The sequence below is a fragment of the Falco punctatus genome (genome assembly GCF_963210335.1).
Source record: "Falco punctatus genome assembly, chromosome: 8".
Lineage (NCBI taxonomy): Eukaryota > Metazoa > Chordata > Aves > Falconiformes > Falconidae > Falco > Falco punctatus.
This window is the reverse complement of record NC_137588.1, coordinates 9,865,092-9,888,245: the sequence shown is the minus strand read 5'-3', so window position 1 is coordinate 9,888,245 and position 23,154 is coordinate 9,865,092. Positions and strand designations below refer to the sequence as shown.

The 23,154-nt window shown below is 35.6% G+C and overlaps 1 protein-coding gene across 1 annotated transcript in view; it reads left to right on the top strand.

Moving 5' to 3' along the window:
- Positions 1-23,154, top strand: part of SPAG16 (sperm associated antigen 16) — a 412,452-nt gene that overhangs the window by 5,766 nt on the left and 383,532 nt on the right. Inside the window, exons 4-8 of the mRNA XM_080399858.1 lie at positions 4,445-4,572; positions 10,618-10,755; positions 16,403-16,510; positions 17,930-18,047; positions 19,444-19,513. Of these exons, the coding sequence (XP_080255984.1) occupies positions 4,445-4,572; positions 10,618-10,755; positions 16,403-16,510; positions 17,930-18,047; positions 19,444-19,513 (562 nt within the window). The remainder of the gene's footprint in view (positions 1-4,444; positions 4,573-10,617; positions 10,756-16,402; positions 16,511-17,929; positions 18,048-19,443; positions 19,514-23,154) is intronic.

Here is a 23,154-nt window from a genome sequence, read left to right as displayed (position 1 = left end):
AGGTCAGTTTAGTATTTCAGATCAAAACTTTTAATGAAAACTGACAATCCTGGTGTCTTACATGTTTTGAAACTGAATATGCCTGAAAATTAATGGAAAGGTGGCAGAAGTTTTTAAGACTGAACATACTCAATGTTAACCAAGTAGTGGAAATTCTTAATGTTCTTTAAGTATAACTGAAGTTACGTCTGTTTTACTGTGCAAGTTGACATTCGATTAAAAGTGAAACAAGGAAGAAATTTTTTTAATCTATTGATCTTTTGGTTGTGCTATAATTAAATAATCTTTTTACCTTGTTATTGATTTGTTGAACTTTGAATGGTAGGAAACAATATGCTAATATCTGTCCTGTTTAATCAAACTGAAGGTGTTACCTTTCCTTAAAACAAAAGAACATGTGTGCTTAAATTCTCTTTGATTTTGTGCTTATGCTAATGCATGTCTGCCTTCTTGCTGATTGACTCATTATTTGGAGGCCTCATTTTTTTCCACGATTTTGAAACTGAAATATTTTCAGCCTTTAGACAGGGAAGACGTGAGCAGAAATATGTTTTAATACACTTGCTAGATCCTTGACAGCTTTCATAACTATTTAGTCTGTATTCTTTGAGGCTCAATGACTAGATTGCTTGATGCTAATTCACTGGAAAAACAAAATGCTGCAGCAGACGGTTTTGGTGACCCAAGTCAGAAGCACTGTTTCCTGTGAATTAATATTGAAACGATACGCAAACTCTGAGCTAAGAAGCACCGTAGAAGGCTGCCATCTTCCAGTGATAAATGATTGGTATGCTTTTTCAATCATTAGCTTCTAATCTTGGCAAAAATAGGTTAAATTAAAAAATAACCATATCCTGGAATAGCTGCTCTGTGATAAACAATTTTAAGTGATTGTGTTTCCTGTTCATAGTAACTCATATACCCAGTCCCATATTAAAGATCACATTATGATACTAGATGTAAATATTTTTGTTAAAGAAATTATATAGAAAAGGCACAGATCGAGATCCAAAAATAAGTGATTTGCTAAATGCAGATACTATGAATTTCCACAGTTTCTAAATTGAGTAATTACAATTTCTTTTAGGCTCTGCAAAAAGGTCAAGTTTAACCAGGAAACTCTAAGAAAAATGCTTATTTTCAAACTTCCTTCTCCAAAGCAATTAGCGCTAATTACTAAATTAAAAAGAGCAATATGAGCAAATAGAAGATGGCACTATTAATATTTTTTAAAAAATTAAAATTGTTGGTAGGAACTAAACTGTGTTTCTACAGGGAATATTGAGGTGTATTTTCTTTCTTTCTGGGTATCTGCATGGGTGCAGTGAAACCACTGGTCTTCAAGGAGTTTGAGGCTTGCTCAGCAATTACATTTCATGTTTTTGTTTGGGTCCCACCAGGGAAATGATGGAGCTCTAATCTGTAAATAATCATTTCCCTCTAGTCTGGTGAAATGGCAGCTGATTCAAAATACAGCTGTGCTGGGCAACACATGTTTTGGATGACGGTGATTCTGCCTGCTATTCCTGTTCTCATCTTCATTTGTCCTTTTTGGTCAGAACTCAAGGGTTTTTTTCTGTTTTTTGAGACATTGTATAGTGATATAAATTATTCTTAAATAAAACCGAATATTTTGCATATGAAAGAAAATCTTCAGGTGATAGGGATCATAGGAGAAGGATACAGAACTTCTGGAAAACCACACACACACAAAACTGGCTGAAATATTTTCTTCAGTAGTTATGACTATTACACTTCTGTTCCAGGATCTTTTATTTTCTTAATATTCCAAACAATAATCTGAAGTTACGTTTCTATTCTTCGTTAATCTTATATTTTTTGCAGGTTTGGTTTTTAATTTGTTTGAATGTGTTAAAAATCCTTGAATTGCCTTTTTATATTCTTTTTTCATTTAATAAGTTTTACAAGAACAGCTTGCTCTGTTTTTCAGAGAAATTACTCATTTATTTTGTGTTCCTCTTTCTTCATTGGATAGAAACTCTTGTGAGTATTGTGAAGTCCTTAAGGTTAAGCTACTTAGCAATTAATTTATTTTACCAGCCATATTTACAATCCTTACACAGAAAATGTTTTGGAAGATTTTAATTAAAAAATATTTAACCAAGAGGTATTTAACAAATACTTAACAAAGCAAATATTTAGCTTGTTTATTTTGACTTAATGGTCAGAATCCTTTAATAAGGTGGTTTTGTCTGTATAGTGACTGTAGGGTGTCTGTTCGCACCACATTAATAGATTGTATTTTCCTCATTTCTAAATAGGGAAATATATATAAAAAAATACTATTATGCCATTCTATGGGTAGTCATCCAAGGTTATGATTAAAGCAAGTGGTTAGCCTAATATCATTCACAAAGTCTGCAGAAGAGCTGAGAATTTATTTCTGGTTTCCTCAGGCCCTGTTCCAATACTGTGCCTGTTCGACTGCATTCATTTTTCCCTGTATTGTTTCCCTGTATTGTTGAGCTTTGGTTCCTGAAATGATTCTTAGTGCTAGTATCTAGCTAATAAATTCTCTTCTGCATGGATGGAATGAATTCCTATCATATTTTCATTTATTAAGGGAATCAAACTGTGTCATTTCTTCCAAAGACTGGGTTTATAGATGTGTTTGGGAAACTACAAGTAACAATATTAGATGTTTGCCGCACTTAGAATCAAGAAGGAAAAGAAGCAAGAAAAAAGGAATGCAGCTGCATGTCTGCAGATGTACTCTCTCTGGTACTTGTATTACCACAATTAGAAAATAGACCTGTCTAATGTACTGTATCTCTAGTAACAAAAATATGCTAAATATTACATTGCACTTGGCGTATTGTGTTATTTATAATGGTGTTACATGGCCTTGATCGTACATGTACAATTCTTTCTGTTTATATTAGGTAGGTTTCTGGGTTAAACACAACATTTTTTGTATTATACAAAATGGCTATGAGATTTTTCCAGTGTTTTTATTTTATCAAGAGAAATGGCTTTATCTCCAGGTAATTTATGCAGTCATATTGATAGAGCTCCCACTAAGGACATGAATAAGCCATAAATGAATGGAGTTATCAAAAATCCCTGGCCTACAGATTCTTTTTAAATGGATGGAGGAAATGATTTGCAGTCACAGCCTTTAGCATGTCTTGATGAATATCTCACTGGAATTTTTTTCAGTTTTGTTAGTATTGGAATGAAGAAAAGAATGTAGGCATGTGTGGAAGCGGTTTCTGCTTCTCATCTCTACAGTGCTAGCTCTTTTTTTAATAATGTGGCATACATTGTCATACAATCTGAGTTTATTTCAAGAGCACTCCAAGTGATAGTTGCATTGTGCCCACATGTGGTTCCCAAATGCTGAGACCCTCGTGTTTAGGTATGTCAGGTTGCTGTAATCCATTTGAAATCCGAATGATATAAGGGCACCACTTCAGCTGCCAATTTGTGGCAGTCTGTCATCTAGTTATCTTTAAATGGTTTTTTTTTTTTGGGGGGGGGGGGGGGGGCATAGTCTCAACTTGGTCATATTTTACCGTTTACATACGTCCTTACATCTTGAAATCTCTCTAGGAGAGCCTAGTATCAAGCTATACACTGAGTGGGCTGAATGGAGTTGGGTGAAGGAAAGAAATTTGCATTGCAACAGAGAACTGTGAAAGGCTTTTCTCTCTCGGCTTTTCTCCCCCCCCCCCCCCCCCCCCCCCCTTTTTTTTTTTCCTTCTCTCTCTGTAGTAGGATTCCTCTGTTCTGTTTTGATTCTGCTTTTGGCAACTGTGTTTGACCCATGAGCTGATCCTATCTGAATAGCTGTCTTTCTTGATGGCACTGGAAGAGCTGCCTATGAGGCCTCAGTGCACCATCTGCATTCTGCTAACACTTGTAGCAGTGTTGTCTGGCGGCTTCATTCAGTGTCTGCATACGGATGTTAAGAAGAAAAGGGAGAACTGATCTTTCTGAGACTAAGACATCTAATGATGGAGATGCAGTTCTTTCAGTCTCCATTGTATGCATCATTACAAACAGAATATAAGCTGGTTTACTATCACCTTGGACTCCTGTGGTTTTTATTAGATGAAGTACTGATTTTTCTCATCAGTAGTTTTGAAGGTTGCTGAAAGGTGCAGGAGTATAAGAACTAACATTTTCTTTCTGGTCCGTGACAGAAGATCATCCATCGGCTAAATAGTTTTAAGTCCATATCAGATCATGTCAGGTTCAGAATACTTGCTTAAATCGGGTGATTTTTGAGTTATTTCTCTATAACCTTTCACAGACCTTGACATTAGAAGGATCAGTGATTACAGATCTGATCAATAAAGACAACGGAAACACTCAGCTGTACTCCAGTAGATCTGGGACTTTAGATGACTTCAGAAATAGAAGGTGTGATAATTGTGTTGATCTTGTAGGTTTAATGACAATTATTAAATTTTAATTTCAGGCTTTGCAGTCGGTTCTGACTTCTGAGAAATCGGTGTCTGAATTACCTGAAGCAATAGATGACTTCTTCTGCAATTTCCTGGTCAGATTTGGAATGTCCAGAACCCTTGACTGCTTCCAAACTGAATGGTAAAATATTTTAAGTGACCATGTTACTTTGAGAATTGGAAAGTAATGCTCAGGATTCAAGTATTTTCAGTATTTCAGGATATATGAGTACAAGTAATTCTTAAATATGTAGTGTTTTAACAAATAAATACATTCATGTGGAGGACGAGGATGCAAACTATTGGTTTAAGGACAGACTTTCAAGAAAGTTGGCTCCAAGGGAGCTCCTAAAGAGGTACCTTTGAAGGACTGTATGCATTTTGCCTAACTCTATAGACATTTACAAGTCTGAAGTGGTCACCTGAGGCCTCTTTTGTGCATGTAGCAGAAAAGGAAGAAAAATAACTAGTTTTCAGGATGAAGCTCATGCAAGTTGTTTAAGCCATCTCCTTTATGATGAAATGAATTAAACTGGTTTTTTTTCAACTATATTCTGCTCTCCACTGACTGACTACCAATGCAAATTAAAACCAGCTACGGTGCAGAAGTTGTCATTGGATCAAATAAGTCAATGCCAAATGACCAGCATTTCACTTCAGCATGCTGTGAAATCATGTGGTTTTGTTATTTCCTTGCTTTCTGGAACATGGGTGCCAACTTAACTGAGTATTTTGTAGTATGCTACAATATTTTAAGTAGAATAATAATAAAAAATTGATACTGGCTTATTTTTTGTTATATCAATTGAAATAATACAGCTGGTTTGGGGTTTTTTCTTTTTAATATCTAATTCCTATTGTAATCAGACGAGTAAACTCTTGAGCTGTTGCTATCTTCTTTTTCCCAGCTTTTATAGATTTTTAGGAGTTTTGTCCATACTTTGGGCAGAAGTTAAAACATGCAGCAGCATCTAAATACCCACTTCCTCCTCCATTCTCTTCATATATGGAATCCCGCAGCATGTATACTGTTTTAATTTTGATTAAGAATGATGTGCCAGGAATGCTGCAAAGCTTGAGAGGAGAGCTGAATTATTTTGGAGGAAAAAGTGACGCTTTACATGAAGTTCTACTGAAATACTTTCAGTTACAAGCTTGCTTTGATTTGTGAGGTACTCTGGAAAGATTCTGAGAAGTGGAAACACCTCTCTTAAAATTATCTTGAGGCTCAGATTTTTTGAATAAGGTCTTTTGAAATTTTTCAAATTTGAAAATTAGTCAATTTTTGAAAAGTCAGAAACATCTTATTTTTTTCCTACAAAAACCTTGAAGCTTTTAAAGTTTATTTGAAATATTCTCTCATGCGGAATCATTGCTGCTGTTTGCAAGGCTCTGGTCTTACTAATACAGAGCTCACCAATCAGGCATTGCCTTTGGAATTAATAATGATCTGCTTTTTGATAGCATAACAATGCAACTTAAATGATTCCTTAGAGAAGGAGCACCATAGTTCTGTATTCTTTTTCAACAAAAGAACTGATATGAATAGCATTGTTTGAAGTTTAACATTTTTTATACTAAAAGATAATTAATACTAGACAGATATAAATAGCGACCTTTTTATGAAACTACAGCTTTCTCTGAAGCACTTGGAGTCTGAATTTATATCAATGGCAAAATCCAAATTGCTTTTTAACAGAGCAAGTGCAGGTCTTAGCAGGCGCTATCTTGTAAATTCTTAGCTATACCTATATTTTTTCTCCGTAAGTAATATTTTTAATTTCAGTAGCATTACAAATGAGCTCAGCATGTCAGGATCTAATCTTACTGCATTGAGACTTTTTCTGCATTAATACCTTATTTCAAAATGTTTCATGTTGGTTTGAAATAGATAATTTACAGTATTAATGAAAGTGAGAGCAGATTAGTGTACTCAAGTTCCTCATTATGTATTGGGACGACACTCTCGCTCTCATGCTGGGGTGATCAAGTACTAATGGAATTTAAAATGAGAAATTAATTAACGTAGAGAAAATTTATGAAAAGGCTCACTTTGAAGTAATTGTCTGTCTGAGATCTAAAGGTCACTTAAATTGGACCAAATTATCTGTGTTTATTTCAGAGTTTGAGAAAACATTCTGCTATTCTATCCAGCTGCATAAAATGTCATGATTTTATAATGTTTTATTTTAAGTCAAACACACTCTTTCTATGATGTAATGAATAATTTTATCATACTTGTAGTGATTTCTTTACTTACTTAGGTTTGGTTTGCACATACACTTTTTTTCCACTTATACTTTAAGGAACTTAAAATTAGACTTAAATTATTTTTAGAATATCTAGTTTACCTTTAAATTTTCTGTTCCTTTGATACAGAAGAATTTACAGTGCTTTTGTTGTTTATTAAAGATACTGGATCGACAGCTTTAGAGTATGAAGTGCAAGGGCTGATCAACTGTAAAGTCATTCATTTGACAGTCTATACCTCCTAACTCCAAAGAGCTCACTGCTGGTGGCAGCATGTTGCCAGTCTGATGAGCAGATGAATCATTTGCAGTTCACACATATGCATGGAGCTATCACTGCGATTAGTTAGTACGCTCATTGGACTGGTAATCTCTGACTAAGTGTTCCTAGAGACGTGGCAGGGTTTCAGCTTGTAATTATAAGGAAAGATGCAAGACTAATTACGGAAGCATGATTGAAAATTCTTTTCTGTTTGCTGTAGTTAAAATTGTGGATAAACTTATGTGACCAAGCAAGGTTAAAAGCTGTTTTGCGTATGCCTTACAAAGATTGCCTGCGTTGTGCATAACAGCACAGGCAGCACAGCTACTGTGTGTTCTCTGAGCATTAAGGTAGGCTCAATATAAAATAAATTCATTTTTGCAGAATGAAGAAAATGGATATAGGTTGTGATCCTCCATGTCACACCTCCCTGAAGACAATGGAGATAATCTGCATATTTCAGGCAGACCCAAGTTTCCTCTGCTTTATGTCCTTTTTGGCCTGGAAATCATACAGTCATATTAATATACATTGTGCTCTGAGCTCATAAATCCTGAGAGAAACGAGAGTTACCAGTTCTAGGACAGCATCACACTAAAACAGATTCAGTTTTTGGATTAGAACTGGCTCAGAACACAAGTGAAGTAACCTCAAGTTTGATTGTAGAAAACCGCATGGACATACCTACTTTCTTGCCCATATAACAAGCATAATGTGAAAATATAAATTTTCTACTCACATGCCATAATAGATCAGAGGATACACTAGGGCAAAAAGGTGCTTTATTTTTCTGTGCTCGTTTCTTTCTTAGCCTCCTGTTGAAACTGTTTAAGAAGTTATCGATTGGAATGATAATTTTCAGTAAGAAGTTCTTGTAAAAGCTAAAACTTGGTATTTTAATCCCTGAAGGCGTCTTTAGGTGAGTTATCCCTTGGTAAAGGAGTATCGTGAGCTACATATTAGTTTATTGCAGGGCCCCTGCAAACATGATTCCTTTAGAACTCTTAGAAACTTGAATTCAATGTAATGTATATAGTAATAATGTATTATTTGTAGTCAGTCTGCACTTGGCTTTGATCGTAAAATCATAGCTGACCATCTTTTCCTTAGGATTCCAGATTGTTAATTTTAAATAGCGATTCAAGAATAACAACTGTTGTTCTGAAAAGCTTAGAAAAATACCTGTGTGTATGGAACTAACTAATGTAATTTGCATCAGAGTTCACTGTATAATGGAAAGAAGTGAGAACAATAGCTATTTGGCAGTCCACTAGGTATGTAGGAGTTCTATAAGTTTTACAGGACCAGGTTCATGAAAGATAGTGAGATTTCACAATGCAATTTTGTTGTGTGGTTTTCTGTTCCATTTCTGCTACATGCACAATAGCCTTCTTTTTTAGTAGTGTTCTTAGACAAGGGCATAGTGAATTTATTGGTATTAATTGTATTTCATTAAAATTGTCTTTCAAAGTTCTTAGCTCTGCTGGAGGCTAAGTTCATCAATTATCGATGTCTGATTTGTCTTTGTGCAGAAATTTGATGGTTTTCATGAGGTGCAGTTACAGAATTCAGTGGAGAAATTTTTCTAACAAATAAAGGAGTATTTACCATTGTAAATGTAGAATTGTGGTCATTTGTGATGAGAAGTGCCATTATTTGCAATATTCCCAATAGGAATTGTACCTGCTAATCAGTCAATGTTTATTTGAGGGGGGGGAAAAAGAAAAACCAAACCAAAAAAAACCCCTAACCTTTCTTCTTAGTATTAAAGTCTGTTGTTACTATAATTTGCTCAAGAAAATGAAGTGATGATAGGATTAATTTTGCTTTGGACATGTTCAGTTTAACTTCTCAAAACCCTTTCATCTCTGGTGGTGGATGTGAGTGACAGCTTAATTCATAGGGGTGAGCATTCCTAGAAGTATCTACAGAATGCAGATAATTTGCTGACCATAGGAGGTACTTTGGACATGCGTTTCTAAGATTCTCCTTAATTTTCTGGAGGATGTTAAGTAAACATTGCTTGTGAAGCAAGAATCCCTTATTCTACAAATACTTTTTTTGTTTCTGCAACATGTTTTCTTGATCTAGGAATGCTGTGCTTAATGCCTTTGAGTTTTAGATCTGCTGCTTGTGTCCAAGCGCAGGAGATGGCATTTAGTATAATTTCTCTCTCTAATTACTGCTGTTCTTTTCATGCTTCCTTGTTACTTGGGAAAAAAATAATGCACAGATTCAATCGATTTTTTACCTGAAAGGGCAAAGAATTTTCAAATTACTTCTAGTGAGTTCCAACCCAGACAATCTACCAGTTGAAGTCAAGATCAGCAGGGAAGAAGATTGCGAGGCTATAGTCTTTATCTGATCTAAATTATTTATAGCTCCATGGAACCTGTGCTGAACTGATTATCATGGCTACAGTAGTGCACAATGTCTTTGTCTTCAGGGGGGATGAAAGTTCGTACCAACTTCAGGTCTGGTCTTATGTCTTTCAGGACAAGTAGTAGACAAAGAAATAGATGTTTTGTACATGTGTACTGGATTCTGGACTCTCCCCTGCAGTGCTTGCACAGAAGCATCTTTTGCTTATATATGTAGGCTTGAATATAACCTATAATCATTCCCTGAATGAGCATGATTTTGCAAAGATGTTTGTTTTGTGTGCTGACAGTCACTTTTTTTTAATCAAATCTAGCTTTTCTGAATCCTTTCTAATATCGCTGCTTGCCTTTTTTTTTTTTTTTTTTTTTTTTTTAAGTAGAAGATACTTAGGTACTTTCAATTGCTCTGTATTTAAATGCCTTTAAATTAAGCCTAAAATGAATAGTGGCAATGCCTGCATTCTTTCTACTGCCTGTTAGAGTATTCCTTGCTTTCACTGATATCCTACCAAAAGACAGAGTCCTAAAAGGTAGGAGACTGACTGAGTAGACTTTATTGCCATGGGCTGTAGAGATTCCTACCTTGCTGCACAGCATTACACGCTGCTCCATATTCTCTTATCAAAAAGCAAGTTAGTCTGTACAAGTATTTAACTAAAGCAGCCTTCAGGCTTCTACATCATAGACTCATGTTTTCTTGGGGGCTGGTAAAATGGGTAAATATTAGTAAACATAATTAAGTAAGGAGAGGGCAATGAAAGTAAACAGGAAGGAATGGAGAAATTTCCCTAGGTGAGCTCTGTATTGCATGTTGAAGATAGCTCATAGAACCATTCATCCAGGCTATATACAGCTTTGTCACCTTATTTGAGTCCTTAAAAAAACTCCGTATCTTGGAGTATTTGAGTGATAGAGATAAAAAGGGCTGTGAGTGTATGCAAATATTATTTGAACAAGATCCACCCCCCCCTCCCCACCCCCACCCCCTTTATTTAAGCTATTTTGAAGAAAGAAAGGAAAAGAACAATTGTTTAAATTGAAGTACTGTGTTATACAGGACATGTCTTTTTACTATTATGAAAAATAATACATTTTAGATTGAAAAGCAGCAAAATAGAACACAGTGTGGTGGGACAGTACTGTTGCTAATTGTTAGCGAGCATAGGAGGTAAATGCCTTGAGATGATAAATAACTTTGTGATTCTAGTTTAGCTAAATGCTAGCATGAGAAGGGAGACATCAGCAAAGTGAGGAAAAGGAAACATGGAATAAAATATCTGTTTCTTTTCTACTAGGTATGAACTTGTACAGCGAGGTGTGTTCACAGCCAAAGATACTGGATTGGTTCCAACTGTGTATACCCACAACCAGCAACTTGAGGCTGAGAATATGTGTTTGAAGAAAGATTTGGAAAACTATAAAGTTGCTGCAAAGTATGTTATTTGGTCTTATTGAAACTTTGATATACAGTAGTAAATGGCCACGTAAAGTAAACCCAAGTACTGAATAGAAAGAAGTTTGTTTCTTATGCTGGCTGCACATATTTTTACTTCTAGGTGACATTTATAATTAAAGTTCAAGTTTCTCTAAGCTCTATTAGAAACCTAAATCTTAATTTTTATTATTTGTATTTACTAGGCTGTAGAAAATAACATTCAGCATCCAGTAATCACAACAAATTACTACAAGAATTCATGAGAGTATAATATGTAGAACTAAAAAATAAATGGTTATGTGCATTTTTTATTAAAATACATTACTATAAATTACAGCTACCATAAACCAGAAAAAAACCACTATGCATTTACTCTTTTTTAAATTGCAAAAAATCTATCACTCTGACCCTAGTGGCAAATGGTATGTCAGTGTACATTACCATCATTGCTTGTGTGTACATTGTAGTAGTGGATTTTACAAGTCAGTTGTACTTGAGTTATGAAAGAGTTAACATATTTAGCCTATATAATGAAGAGATGCAATAATGAACTACATGTAGCACAGCCTTTTCTGAAGAATGGTATGTCTGCACATATATGTGTTGATTGAGCATTTACCGAGACAGAATAGTGCACTCACTTCAGTTTTGACATTGCATAGTTTTAAAATATGGAGCTGTAAAAAAAAAAACTTCCATCCCTGATTTTCCTCAAGATTGCTCAAGCTACTAATTTCCATTTAGATTGTTCCTTCATATGAAAAATAACTACTCGGATCTTAAAAAATCATTGCTGCTGATAATAATGATAATCAAATTATTTTCCTATGATCATGATTGATTACATTTTAAATTAATAAATTAATTGGTCATAGTCTAATAGTTAAGTAAACAGCTTTAATGATCAAGTCAAGTATTGTGTAGTCTAAAATACTAAGATGGGCCATATAGAAAACATACATGTATTTTAATTTGCAGCTTCTTTGGACAATGAATGTTTAGGGATTGTGTCTCATTTGAATGGGAGGGTAAGAAGCAGTAATGTATAGTAAAAGAAGGAAAGACAAAATCTGGCTCTTCTGAAATTTCTTATTGTCAGTAGCGTTTTTAACAGGCTTTCCTTTCTCTTTTTTTTTTCCCCACCTCTTTTCTCTGCCCACCCCCCACATGAAACAGAACATGGTATAACAAGATGATCTGAGCAAATTATAACTTGATGACAGTTTTCCTGGGTTTGTGGCATTGCTATGTGATTGCTTAAGAACACAAAGCTCTAATCCTTTTTGCTGTGGTCATGAGTGAGCTTGGGTTTTCCCATAACAATGTCTATACACTGTAGGATGTGCCAGAAGTTCATTTTATAGCAGAATGAGTTGAAAGGCTGAAAGATGACATGATAATCTGCAACAGGAAGAAAGCAGCAGAGGGAAAAGACATTGTCAATATGCTAGGTTCCTACAGGCTATCTGTTAAAAAACTCTAAACACTCAGTTAAGTGAACTGGGCTAAAATAATAAATGAATCTACTGTAAACTGTGACTTGCTTTTTCACATTCTAGTGTTTGATGATAACTAAACCCTAAAACCTCTGGAGAGGGAAGTGAGATAGAGGGCAAATCCTATATGACACAAATTAGATGGTGAATAAATAATGTTCATCAGCATTTACTGTTAAATGCTATGCTTATCTGCATGTACCTTATTAAAACACTATTAAAAAGTAGTTCTTTTCTCCACTTGTAGGGACAGCTTTGTTTTCATAGTATTTCTGCTAATATTAGAATGGAGTGTATATAGATGTGAAACTTGTTTTGTGCTAACGGTCACTGCTTCATTTTTCAACCTTTTTACTTCAAATAACTTTGAAAGTTTTCCTGGATACCAATGTTAAAAGTTCAGCACTTCTGTGCCATTCATTTCACTTACTTTGTCTGGAATAATTTAGGAATTAAACCAGTACTGTTTCTAGAATTAATGAAAATTGTGAAACTGAGCATTTCTGCTGGACATAGCATGAGTTACAGTGTTCCTTTGTGTCTTTTGGATAAACCCTGGTCACAATAATCTAGTAAGTCCGTTTGCTGTAGTGACTGTTAACAGCATTTTTTCTTGTTCATACATTCAGTGACTGGAGTCAGTACCCTAGCTATGATAAAGCAAACATTCCAGCAGGAGCCAAAATTACCTGGAGGACAATTTGAGCTCTCAAGTATTGAAAGAGAATTCACCAGCTTACACTGAAATCGGAATGCCTAAACAGCACTGAAGAAGTGCTAGTTTGACTGGTTAGAGGATCTGTGAGCGGAGTCTCGTATTTTGCTCTGTGGATTAGTCAGAAGACTTTCATTGTAAGATACAGTGCTGTGAAGTGTATTTGAAGAAAGCTTTTAATTACATCTGGTATTTCTGAGATTGGTAGTCATGACAGCCGTCTTGCAGAAAAGATTTTATTTGGGACTTAGGCAGTATGGGGGCCCAGGATAAATGACTGTAAACCAATTACCTCCTGCTTTAATGTTGTGTAGCAATTGGAGGAAGAGATTCAGTGTCTGGAAGCTAACTGCAATTGCATTTTAGGTATTTTAATATAGTATTTACATAACTGCCTGGCAAGCAAGTGGGCAAATAGAGTAGATTGCAGGCTGTTGGTTACATTTCACTGTGATGTTTCATTATTTAAAGAGAAAATCACAATCGGCTTCACCTCCTGTATAGAAAGAGTATGTATTTTTAATAGGTTGACCAACGTCTGAAAGCATCTTAAGATGTAACAGAATCCCTGAATGCATACATGAAAAGAAATAAATGTCAGCATAATTTTTACTCCACAGCTTGTGATGGTTATTACCTTGAGGTTTAGATACACTACTAATCTTTATTAAATGATTTCTAAAACCAGACATTATCTTATGACAGAGTTCAAAACTAATTTTACATTGGCTTGCCATGTGACAGTTGTTAAAATATACCTTGGTGTACCCTCTTTCTCTTTTACCTTGAAGGCTACAGCTGAGCCCTGACTGGTAAAGGATGCTGTTATCAGCTGCATTATTTTTATAATGGAAGCTCAGATGTTCTTTCCAATGCGCAAGAAAAATTTGAAAATAACATATCTGAAAATTAACTCTTACAGGAGACTAGTTAATTTTAATTTATTATCTTCAGTGATGATTTGTTATTTAAGGATTTAATATTCTAGTAATTGCTAGATTTGAATAATAGACTGTAATTTCATAGCAACATTGAACTCTGCCTATCTGATGATTTAAATAGCTTGAATACTATATATTTTGGTGTTTTCCTATGGCCAGAGCCTTTGTATTGCTTTTGTATTTAAATAAATATGTAGGTAGACAACATAATGGTATATCAGTTTTAAGATTGTGTTAATCACAGGGACTGCTAACTGTGATATTTGTAAGTTCTTTAAACATTTAGGAATTTATTAGGGAGATTGAATTAAAGTTGTGTACAGCTTTTGTCTGAGGGTTTGCAACTGACTTCAAAAGCGTCAGTTGGTAGTTTTAAACATTTGCAGGTATCTTTCTGTCCTGATTTTTGGAAGCATGCTCACAAGTATACACCCAATTTACAGCCACACTAACAGTCAAAATATAAAGCAATCCTGGAAATCATATTTATTATTACTGTTACTGCTGTCACCAGCTATAAAATCCTCAGCTGATCTCCTATTTCTGTGCCAAAATCTAACCATTCTGGCACATATTTCCCCACTTATACCATGAAAAAAATAAAGTGCATGTTTTTTGTATTGTGCATCATATTTCAATGCACCTAATGTGTTTAAATGAGTTTAATTATAGGGTACATGTAGCATCCTTGCTGCTAAATGCTGTATAAATGAGATAGAGTAGAAGTGTGAGAGTATATGTTTACTGAAACTGTCTTAACTTCAATTAAAATTTTAGAGCTACAACTTGCAGCATCTTGGGGAATAAAGTCTCTCCTAAATTCAGAAGGAACAGGGCACATAACTCACCTTTAAAAATCCCTACTTGGATTTATTAGACCCTGTCCTTTTCTGCTATTTTTATGAAACTACTTGCTTGAAAAAAGTTTAAATGGAGAGACCTGTGGTCTTTGACATATATCTTAACTAAAAGAAATGGATATTGGCTTTGCTATGACTGTAGCAACATCTTTTACTCTTAGAACAAGCCATCTGCTTAGCTTTGAAGGGGCAGGTTTTGTATTCAAGATCTTACGGCAAGTCAGATTTTGAGTGTGGTGTCATGATGGAGTTGTTTCACAGAACTGTCCTGAGACCACTGATTCATTTACCTCTCAAATGTTTTGCTGTTCATAGGAGCTTGGAGCAGAATCATTAATCTATACTTTACATTGCAATACCAATATCCTGAGTTACTCTGTGTAACAACTTCTGGTACTTGTGCACGTGCATGCCTACAGCTCCTTTGAGCTTTTTGGGGTGTTACTGCAGGGGCTGCCCTGCCTGTTCTCATTTCCCTGCCAGCTTTTTCCCAGGTTTGACTGATCCATAGTGGCATTAATTCACCTCTTCTTCAGGTCTTTCTAACTGTTCCTGCTACAAGCAACATTTCACATATTAATGTACTCATATAAATGTGGTAGTTTGTAGGTAATAAATATAGCAAATGCATTTATAGTAAATCAAATTGTACAATTAAATATAATGTGCTGGCAGTTATGGGTCTTATTCCTGGACCTGTGATTTTGGCATACTCCACTGTCATAGTGGTCTTCCTAACTCTCAGCTCCTGTTGGAGAGGAAATGAGCTTTATTTTTGCAGAGAGCAAATATCTAATTACTGTGCAAGGTAATTTCAGGCTTCCTTTGCAATTAAACAATTTGTCTACAAATCTTCCCTGCCAAACCCTTATCAGTAAAGGCAAGGAGAAAATGTACAGAATATATACAGAGTATTTTCTTTTATGGAGCAGAGTATCTCAGTGTCCCATGGCTGTGTGTAGAATGTGCTTAGAGAATAACAGGTTATCACTATGTTTGCGATTAATTTTGAAACGTATTTGTTTTGCTTCCTGCTGTCATGTACAGGGGACACCTGGGGACAGGCTGCAGACATGATTGAATAGAGCCTAGAACTTTTCTAGCACAGTTTTTCCAGAAGCTCTCTAAATCCACATGTATGCAAGGCACCGATACAGTTATCCTTCTGTGTGTGTCCTTCTAGCACGTACCATGATGCTGGGCTCCAGATGTGATGTAGATATTAGAAAATCAGTATTGCAATACATTTTCATGTAGAGTTTTAAACCCACAAGAGTATTGTTTTCTAATCACCCGTAATTTGAATGTGTACCTCCACAAGAGCCCTTATGCTTAAAGTAAGGTTGACCTCAACTCTGACCTTTATAATCCCAGAACCCTTAAGGATCCTATCTAAAGGAACCAAAGGAAGGTGAAGAGTACCCATGGGTTTTTTACATCAGCTGGCAGCAGCAAAAAGACCTCAGAAGCACACGTTCTCCAGCACAGGCATACCACCAAAAGATTCTAACTTGGATGCAATAACCATGTGTTCATATCTGAAAATTAGTTTGATATGTATTCAGCATACCTTGCTGAGCAATTAATAGGAGGAGACTAACACTTGTCTCTTGTATTTTCTGTTTACATATAGCAAAGCAAAAGAGGCTTTCCTAAAGATGCAGAGAGAACGTGACTTCCATCGAATGCATCATAAGCGAGTGGTCCAGGAGAAAAACAGGCTTGTTTGTGACATTAAAAGGTTAAGAAAATTATTTTAATTACTATACGTGTAGCATGGAAGAGAATGTCTTCAATTATTGCCTAGTAATGAGATAATATTGTGGAATTTGAAGTGCTGAAGAAAAGATAGCTGCCTTTAGTTAGTGTCCTATTTCCATTGGACTGTTCTGCCATGTCTCTTACACAATTTCTTTGCGGTTTTTGGGTGTGATGTGGCATTAATAAATTTTGCGGCTTTCCATGGTGTGATGTGGCATTAATAAATACATAGTATTTCTCATATTTGAAAGTATAAATGAGATTTTCGTTTACCCAGATCTTTTTCCATAAATACATAGTGATTTCGGGGTCTAGATCTTTTGTCTGTTTTAAGGATAATTGGCATCACACGAAGTTCAGAACCTTTGCATTCATGGTTCCCATAGTTGGGGTTTTTTTTGTCCTTTTACATCTTGGAACTTCCTATATGAAACTTGTTATGTTGCTTTGGTTGTGTATAAGCCCAAATTGGTACTGAGTTATAGTAATTTATTTTATAATATGAATTCTACAATTCTGTCATCATGAAATTCTGTAAGTTTTCTATTAACTGTTGTGCTGCTTGGCCTGCATGAGTAGAACTTCTGTATTGTTCATCTGAAGATCAGTGGGCCAGGTAAGAGTTGAGTTTAGAATCTCTTTGCAGATGTTTATGCCAGCACTTTTTTAAAAAAAAATAACATTGGGGTGCGGTTTAAATCTTCATGTCCAAACATTCACAGAATTTTGTTGGTATTATTATCAATCAATGCATGTAATAGCAGCTACATGTTCTACATCTTTAACTGTGAAATTCATACATACTGATGCAAGAGAGCACTATTCACTGACTTATCCTCTTATATGTCAGATTTTGCAAAATGCAGTATTTTTGAAGCTGTTAGGATCATGTGTTTCTCTTGAGAGATTAGGTATCTGACTTTCAGTTGGTCTGAAAAATTGAAGTGGTTAAGTATTCTGAATATAATGTGCAATGAAGAAAGAAATAGTAATCATATTATGACTGTTTTGCCTAGGTTAGGATCTTAGTTGGTAGTCAGATAATAGCTGTAATTCTTTTTTTCCAATGAATTATCATCCATCTACAAGAAAACAGAAATTAGCAAAATTAATGTGCAGTATGTGTATGATGGATTAAAGAGAGACCAAAATGGAATGGAGTTTTTTAAAAGATCTGACTAAACAAACTATGAAGCCTCTTATTTATCTGACTTCTTTCTTTTGTTTTTTTTTCTTGTGATATTCCAGTTGGGTGGTTGCATATTAATACCTTTGCTGTCTACTCTGTATTGACCTTTTGGCACTTTAATTCTTTTATTTGGGGAGGGAAAAAGTTAAACAGAAAAATCTCTGCTTTAAGTCATCTTTAAGGAGTTATTTGTCCTCTTCTTGTTCACAGGCTGAAGGCACATTATGCATCATATGAACCTGTGCTGAAGCAGCTGACTGAAAAATACCAGACTACATTGAGACAGAAAATGTTAACTACTTTGGAGAGAGACAGAGCACTTGAGCAGGTAAAACTATGTTGAACACCGCTTGCAAATATGTAAGGAAAGCTTTTGGTTTTTACTTTGGTAAATACACAGGATATTTCTGTTAAAGCAACTCACTTATGTGATAGTTTGAAGCAGAATGTTTTGATGAGTTTCATGACATTTGGTGAAATGCTAGTATTGAAAGTAGGTGAAGCTTAGTGCCACAAAACAATAGATCTGTCTGTACTTGCTCAGTGCTGCTCTATGTGAGTCAGCAGTGTGCAAGACCCTGTTATACTTTCAGTGTCGACAGCTTAAGGAAACATGTGACATTCCCAGAGATTTGCATGCTTCCATCTATGCCTTCCAGAAATGTCTTATTTTAACTTTCTTTGTTACTATTGATTATTTTATTTTTTTCCTAAATATATTCAGGAGTGACCTACTAGTTGAGGAAAAAAACATTAAGATAATCAGAAACAGTTTTTCTGTCTTGTGAGTGGAGTAACAAAGTAGTATTTTACTCCTAAGGTATTCTACCCCTTTAGCAGGAAACACTGTAAGCACAGATAGGTTGGATGAAAAACAGAAAAATATTTTGTGTGTGTGTTTAACCAGTAGGTTGGTGGTTCAAAAAACAGAAGGAAAAAAGAAAGAAAACCCCTCCCCAAATACATTGCATTTCAGCAGTAGCATCAATTATACGTGGATAACATGAAAGGGGCGCTGACCATGCTTGCATGCTTTTCTAGTAGTCCTCATCTCTCATTTTGTCCTTTCCTCTGCCTCCAATTTTTCTCAGGTTACCTGAGGGCTTCCTTTTAAAAGACTGATGAATATATGTTTGAAATTTCAAGAAGTAAATGAAAATGTCCTGTACAAAAAGAAAGGTTACTGTCCATATACAGTTATGCTGATTCAGGAATACAAAGCATTGAACAGTTCCAATGCTATGAAATTTCAGGAACATATGTAAGACCTATCCAATTACGAACTGTATGCTTTCTGGAGTGGTGACTTTTTTTAGTAACATATAGCACCGTATTTTGTGGCATGACAAAGATGCATGTCATATTGTGCCATTAAATTAAAGATCAGTGTAGAGATAGTGGCTAAAAGTCAATGGTGTAGTAAAAGCCTTAGTATTCTATATGTCTGCATTGTTTTAATAAAACTGTAAAAGTATTTTGGAAGATTCTGGATGGCTTTTATTTTATCGCATAGTTCCGCTGGGCCTTTCCAAAATCTATTAGGAGTAATGTTATAACTTAGAGACAATAATCAGAAAAGTAAAAAAAAAAAAAAAAAAAAAAAAAAAAAAAAGACAAAATTTATTACTTAAATATGCAGGCATAAAGGCTGTGTTGTGAACAGACAGTTCAAAAGCAATTTTTTCATATTGCCTCTTCTTATTCTCTCCTCTTTTTAAAATTAGGTTACAGGTTTGCAAGCCACGCTAGAAAATTTAGAGTCTGGATGTGCTAATCAGATTCCCGTGACAAAAGGTAAAATATTCCCATCACCAAGCTCAGACTGGTTATGGGTTTTTTGTTGGTATGATGCATTTCAGAATCTAGTGTAACAGTAAATCAAAAACTCTTGCACTATGAACAATTTATCAGCTGTGCTGGTGACAGAGCAGCAATTTTATCATTTGAATATTTATTCCAAAAATGTGTCTGCTAAGGACTGTGAGACTGCTGATGGCAAAATGCAATAACTATGGAATGACTGTCCTAGAAATCTATTCTTTTTGTATGCTGCTGTTACTTTATCCACTAATACTTTTTTTTTTTTTTTTGTAATGACAGTGTCCTTTTTCAGCTCACTCTTAAGAAGGTATATAGGAGTGGTCTGGAAACATTTTGAAAATACTGGTGTTATGAAGTCCAGCCTCTTATTTTAGCATGTCTCAATTTTACAGGAGGTTGCTAAGGTTATATAATCCCTGCTGGAATAATATCTTTATCTGTATGGTACTACACTACTTCCCTGGTGTTTTAAATAAATGCATAATTATTAAATTATTTTTCTAACAGCATCAGGAAAACACCTAGCAGTTTCCTAAGTAAACGAAGCCCATGCTATCACATTCTTTGTGAGCATCACTCCCACTAATAACTTTGAACCTATTTTCCAATTGCTGCTACATTTGACAGTGAGAGAAGTCTCAAAGAAATCTGGTTTCTAAAAGACTCCTGAAAATAGATCAGATGATGAAAAAAGAAACAATGAGATCAACCCTCTTTGACAACAGAGTATTCACAATCAGAAGGGGATGTTGCACCTGCCTTAGTCATAAGCAGAACTGCAATCAGAGATTGCAGTTCATTTGACATTACAGAACCCCAAATTTCTCAGCCCAGGTATCAAATATTATACAACTTCCAGGTGAAGCATTTGTTGCAATTAGGACATTTTTATATATGTTTCTTTTGTGTTGTTTTTCCAGTGTGTTAAAGGCCTGAACTTCCTTTTTCACTGGTGATATACCCCAGGTCAAAAGCTACAGTTACCCCAGCCTTTGACAATCAAGCTTCACTAGTTCCCATGTTCATGGAGGTACTTCCATTGTATAAAATTCCTGTCGAAAAGACAAGGCTGAGAAGAACAGTAGCCACATAAACTTATTTGGTTTCTTTTTGGATTTGTAGTTTAGTGAAGACACTAGCAGGTATTTCCTTGACTGTTAAGATGGCTTATTTACTATTAATGCAGACATTTCAACTTACATCCAGATCTTTGCTACTGCCTGCCTACTATGAGCATAGAACATTCAGTTTGATGTTTCCTTCAAATTCTCTCTAATGTATGTAGAAGCAGTTGGCCTCCTAAATTGTTGTGAATTGCTGTGAGCATTGGCTTGAGACCTAATTATCTGAAAGATGCCCCTCATCCTAGTTCAGGTCTTGGTTTCCATGGAGCAGTTGGAGGCTTATGTAGTTCAGGAGTCCCTTGGAGCATACCTTACTCATTTTCTGAAATACTGCTTAGTTGAGCACATAGCTGCTTTCATTTCTGGGAGAACCTGAAAGTGTTCTGTAATCTTACCCAGTAAAACTATGATTTTATTTTGTGTACAAGAAAATAGCTGCTAAACTATTAACTTCTGTAAATACAGACTTCAGATGTGTTAACATAGTGGAATGCTGAAGTACTGGCAGCAAGCCTCTTCAGTGTTCACAGTATCTTTCTGGTTTTGGATTCTGATGCCTTTTTTTGTATGTGTTTCGCAGCAAGGCATGTTTCAGGCCCTCTAAATACCCTTCTGTGGCTGTATGTACTCGTTACTTTCTGCTGTAGTCTCTAAATCTTGTTACAACTAAAAGCATAAGCCTCTGGCCCACTGAAGAGCAGGGTGCTTGTTTTCATCCCAATTCAGATAGGGAGGTAGAGAATAGGCTTTTTATTTTATATTAGTTTAGGGTGTATAGCATTCAAGTTTTCATTATACTCTGGTTTGAGGCTCTATAGTGTGGGTTCTTCCCCCACGCTAGTGTTTTACAGTATAGATGCCCCATCTGTCTCTTTCATATTGCATGTACTTTCATTTGTTGTTTGAGCAATTCTAAAACCCACTTTCTGGCTGTTCACAGTACTTGTTTATTCTCCAGAAATCTTGAGAGCATTTTATAGTACCAAAAAGTGACAAGTAGGGGAGCACTTTACAAATAATAATATGCAAAAAAAAAATAATCATGTAGTCTCCAACACAAATTATTAAGCTCATCAGCCACCTATGTGCTTGTGCAAGCCTTAATTTGCCTCATACCTTGTGTATCATAAATTAAACTGTATTTCAGCTCATTTATTTCCAGTGCTTTGTCACCTTATACGATGTAACTTTTATTGTCCCTGTAGGTCATACTCATGTCTCAGTGGGTGACACTGTCTCTTATTCAGATACTTCTGCTGCCTCTTGAAAGGTGGTCATGTTCTGTTGCTTCTTGAATTCTTATTCCTGAGACAGTATAAATGCAGCCTTGAGAAGCAAGCAGTGCATAGATACTGAAGAAATGTTGGCTACGCTTTTCTCAACAAATATTTAAGATCTTAGTTTGGAAGGAGCCACTGCTGTTGGACTTGCAAATTTCTGCTGTAAGGAGACCTACAGCTGTGTTTTTTCAGTTGCTGTCTCTTCAGGGCTGACTTTTATACAGTAGTACATTGGTACATTTTAGTTAGAAGGTAATGAACATTCTGACTGGCAAGTTACCATTTGCCAAGGCAAGGAATGAGAATGGCTCTGCCCAGCAGCAGAAGCTTGCCTGTTACTGCTTCCTGATGCTGCTTCTGTCCCACAACTAGACTTGATTGCAGTGTGTCACTGGAATGCTGGCTTTGGCTAGAGGGCACTGATAGTGGCTTTTTATTAGTTTTGGATTTGCTGAATTGTTCAAGGTTTTGAATGGCAATGAGGTCCTGCACATCCAGTGCAGGGTGGATTTGTTTTCTGTTTGGGTTTTGTTCTTTGCGTGTGTCAGTGCACAGTGAAGAACAGAAGGAAGCTGCGTAGTATTCACAATGAGTTTGCATTGTAAATTTGTATGTGTCAGCTAGGTAGAGAAAAAATGCCTGATGCATTTCAAACAATTGAAGAGGATAGCATCCACAATACAGAGCATGTAATTTATTTACTAGAGATTTTTTGCTGTCCTGCTGCCTGACTGCTGTTTAGCTTTGCAGACAGTACCTTCTACACAAATCCTTCAAGAGGAAGTTTTCTTTAGGTGTCTTAGGAAATAAAAAAAATCTAATTCTTTTTATGTACTTGCTTAGCTTGTTTGAAGTTGATACGAAGGGCATTTCATAGTTGGAGAGAAACTAGTTAAGTTAGGATTAGGACTCTGTCATCTTGTAGACTGCTTCTCTGTCCCTGCTATGCTCACTAGGAAGCAAGCTCTGACAGAAAAGTTGTATTTTGAGTTTAGATTAGTTTTAAAAAGGATTGGGGGGGTTGTGTAAGATTTGCATTAAAACCTGGTTTTGTTTTTGTTTTGAATGTGGCCCTCCCTGAGGTGGTAGCAAGATCATACACACAGAGGTATCTAATTACCAAATAACTGATTTTTTTTTTTTTTTAATTTAGGTTTGTATAGCGTAGTTAGGTGTATTATTAACAGAGTGCTCGCACCTTACTTATGGA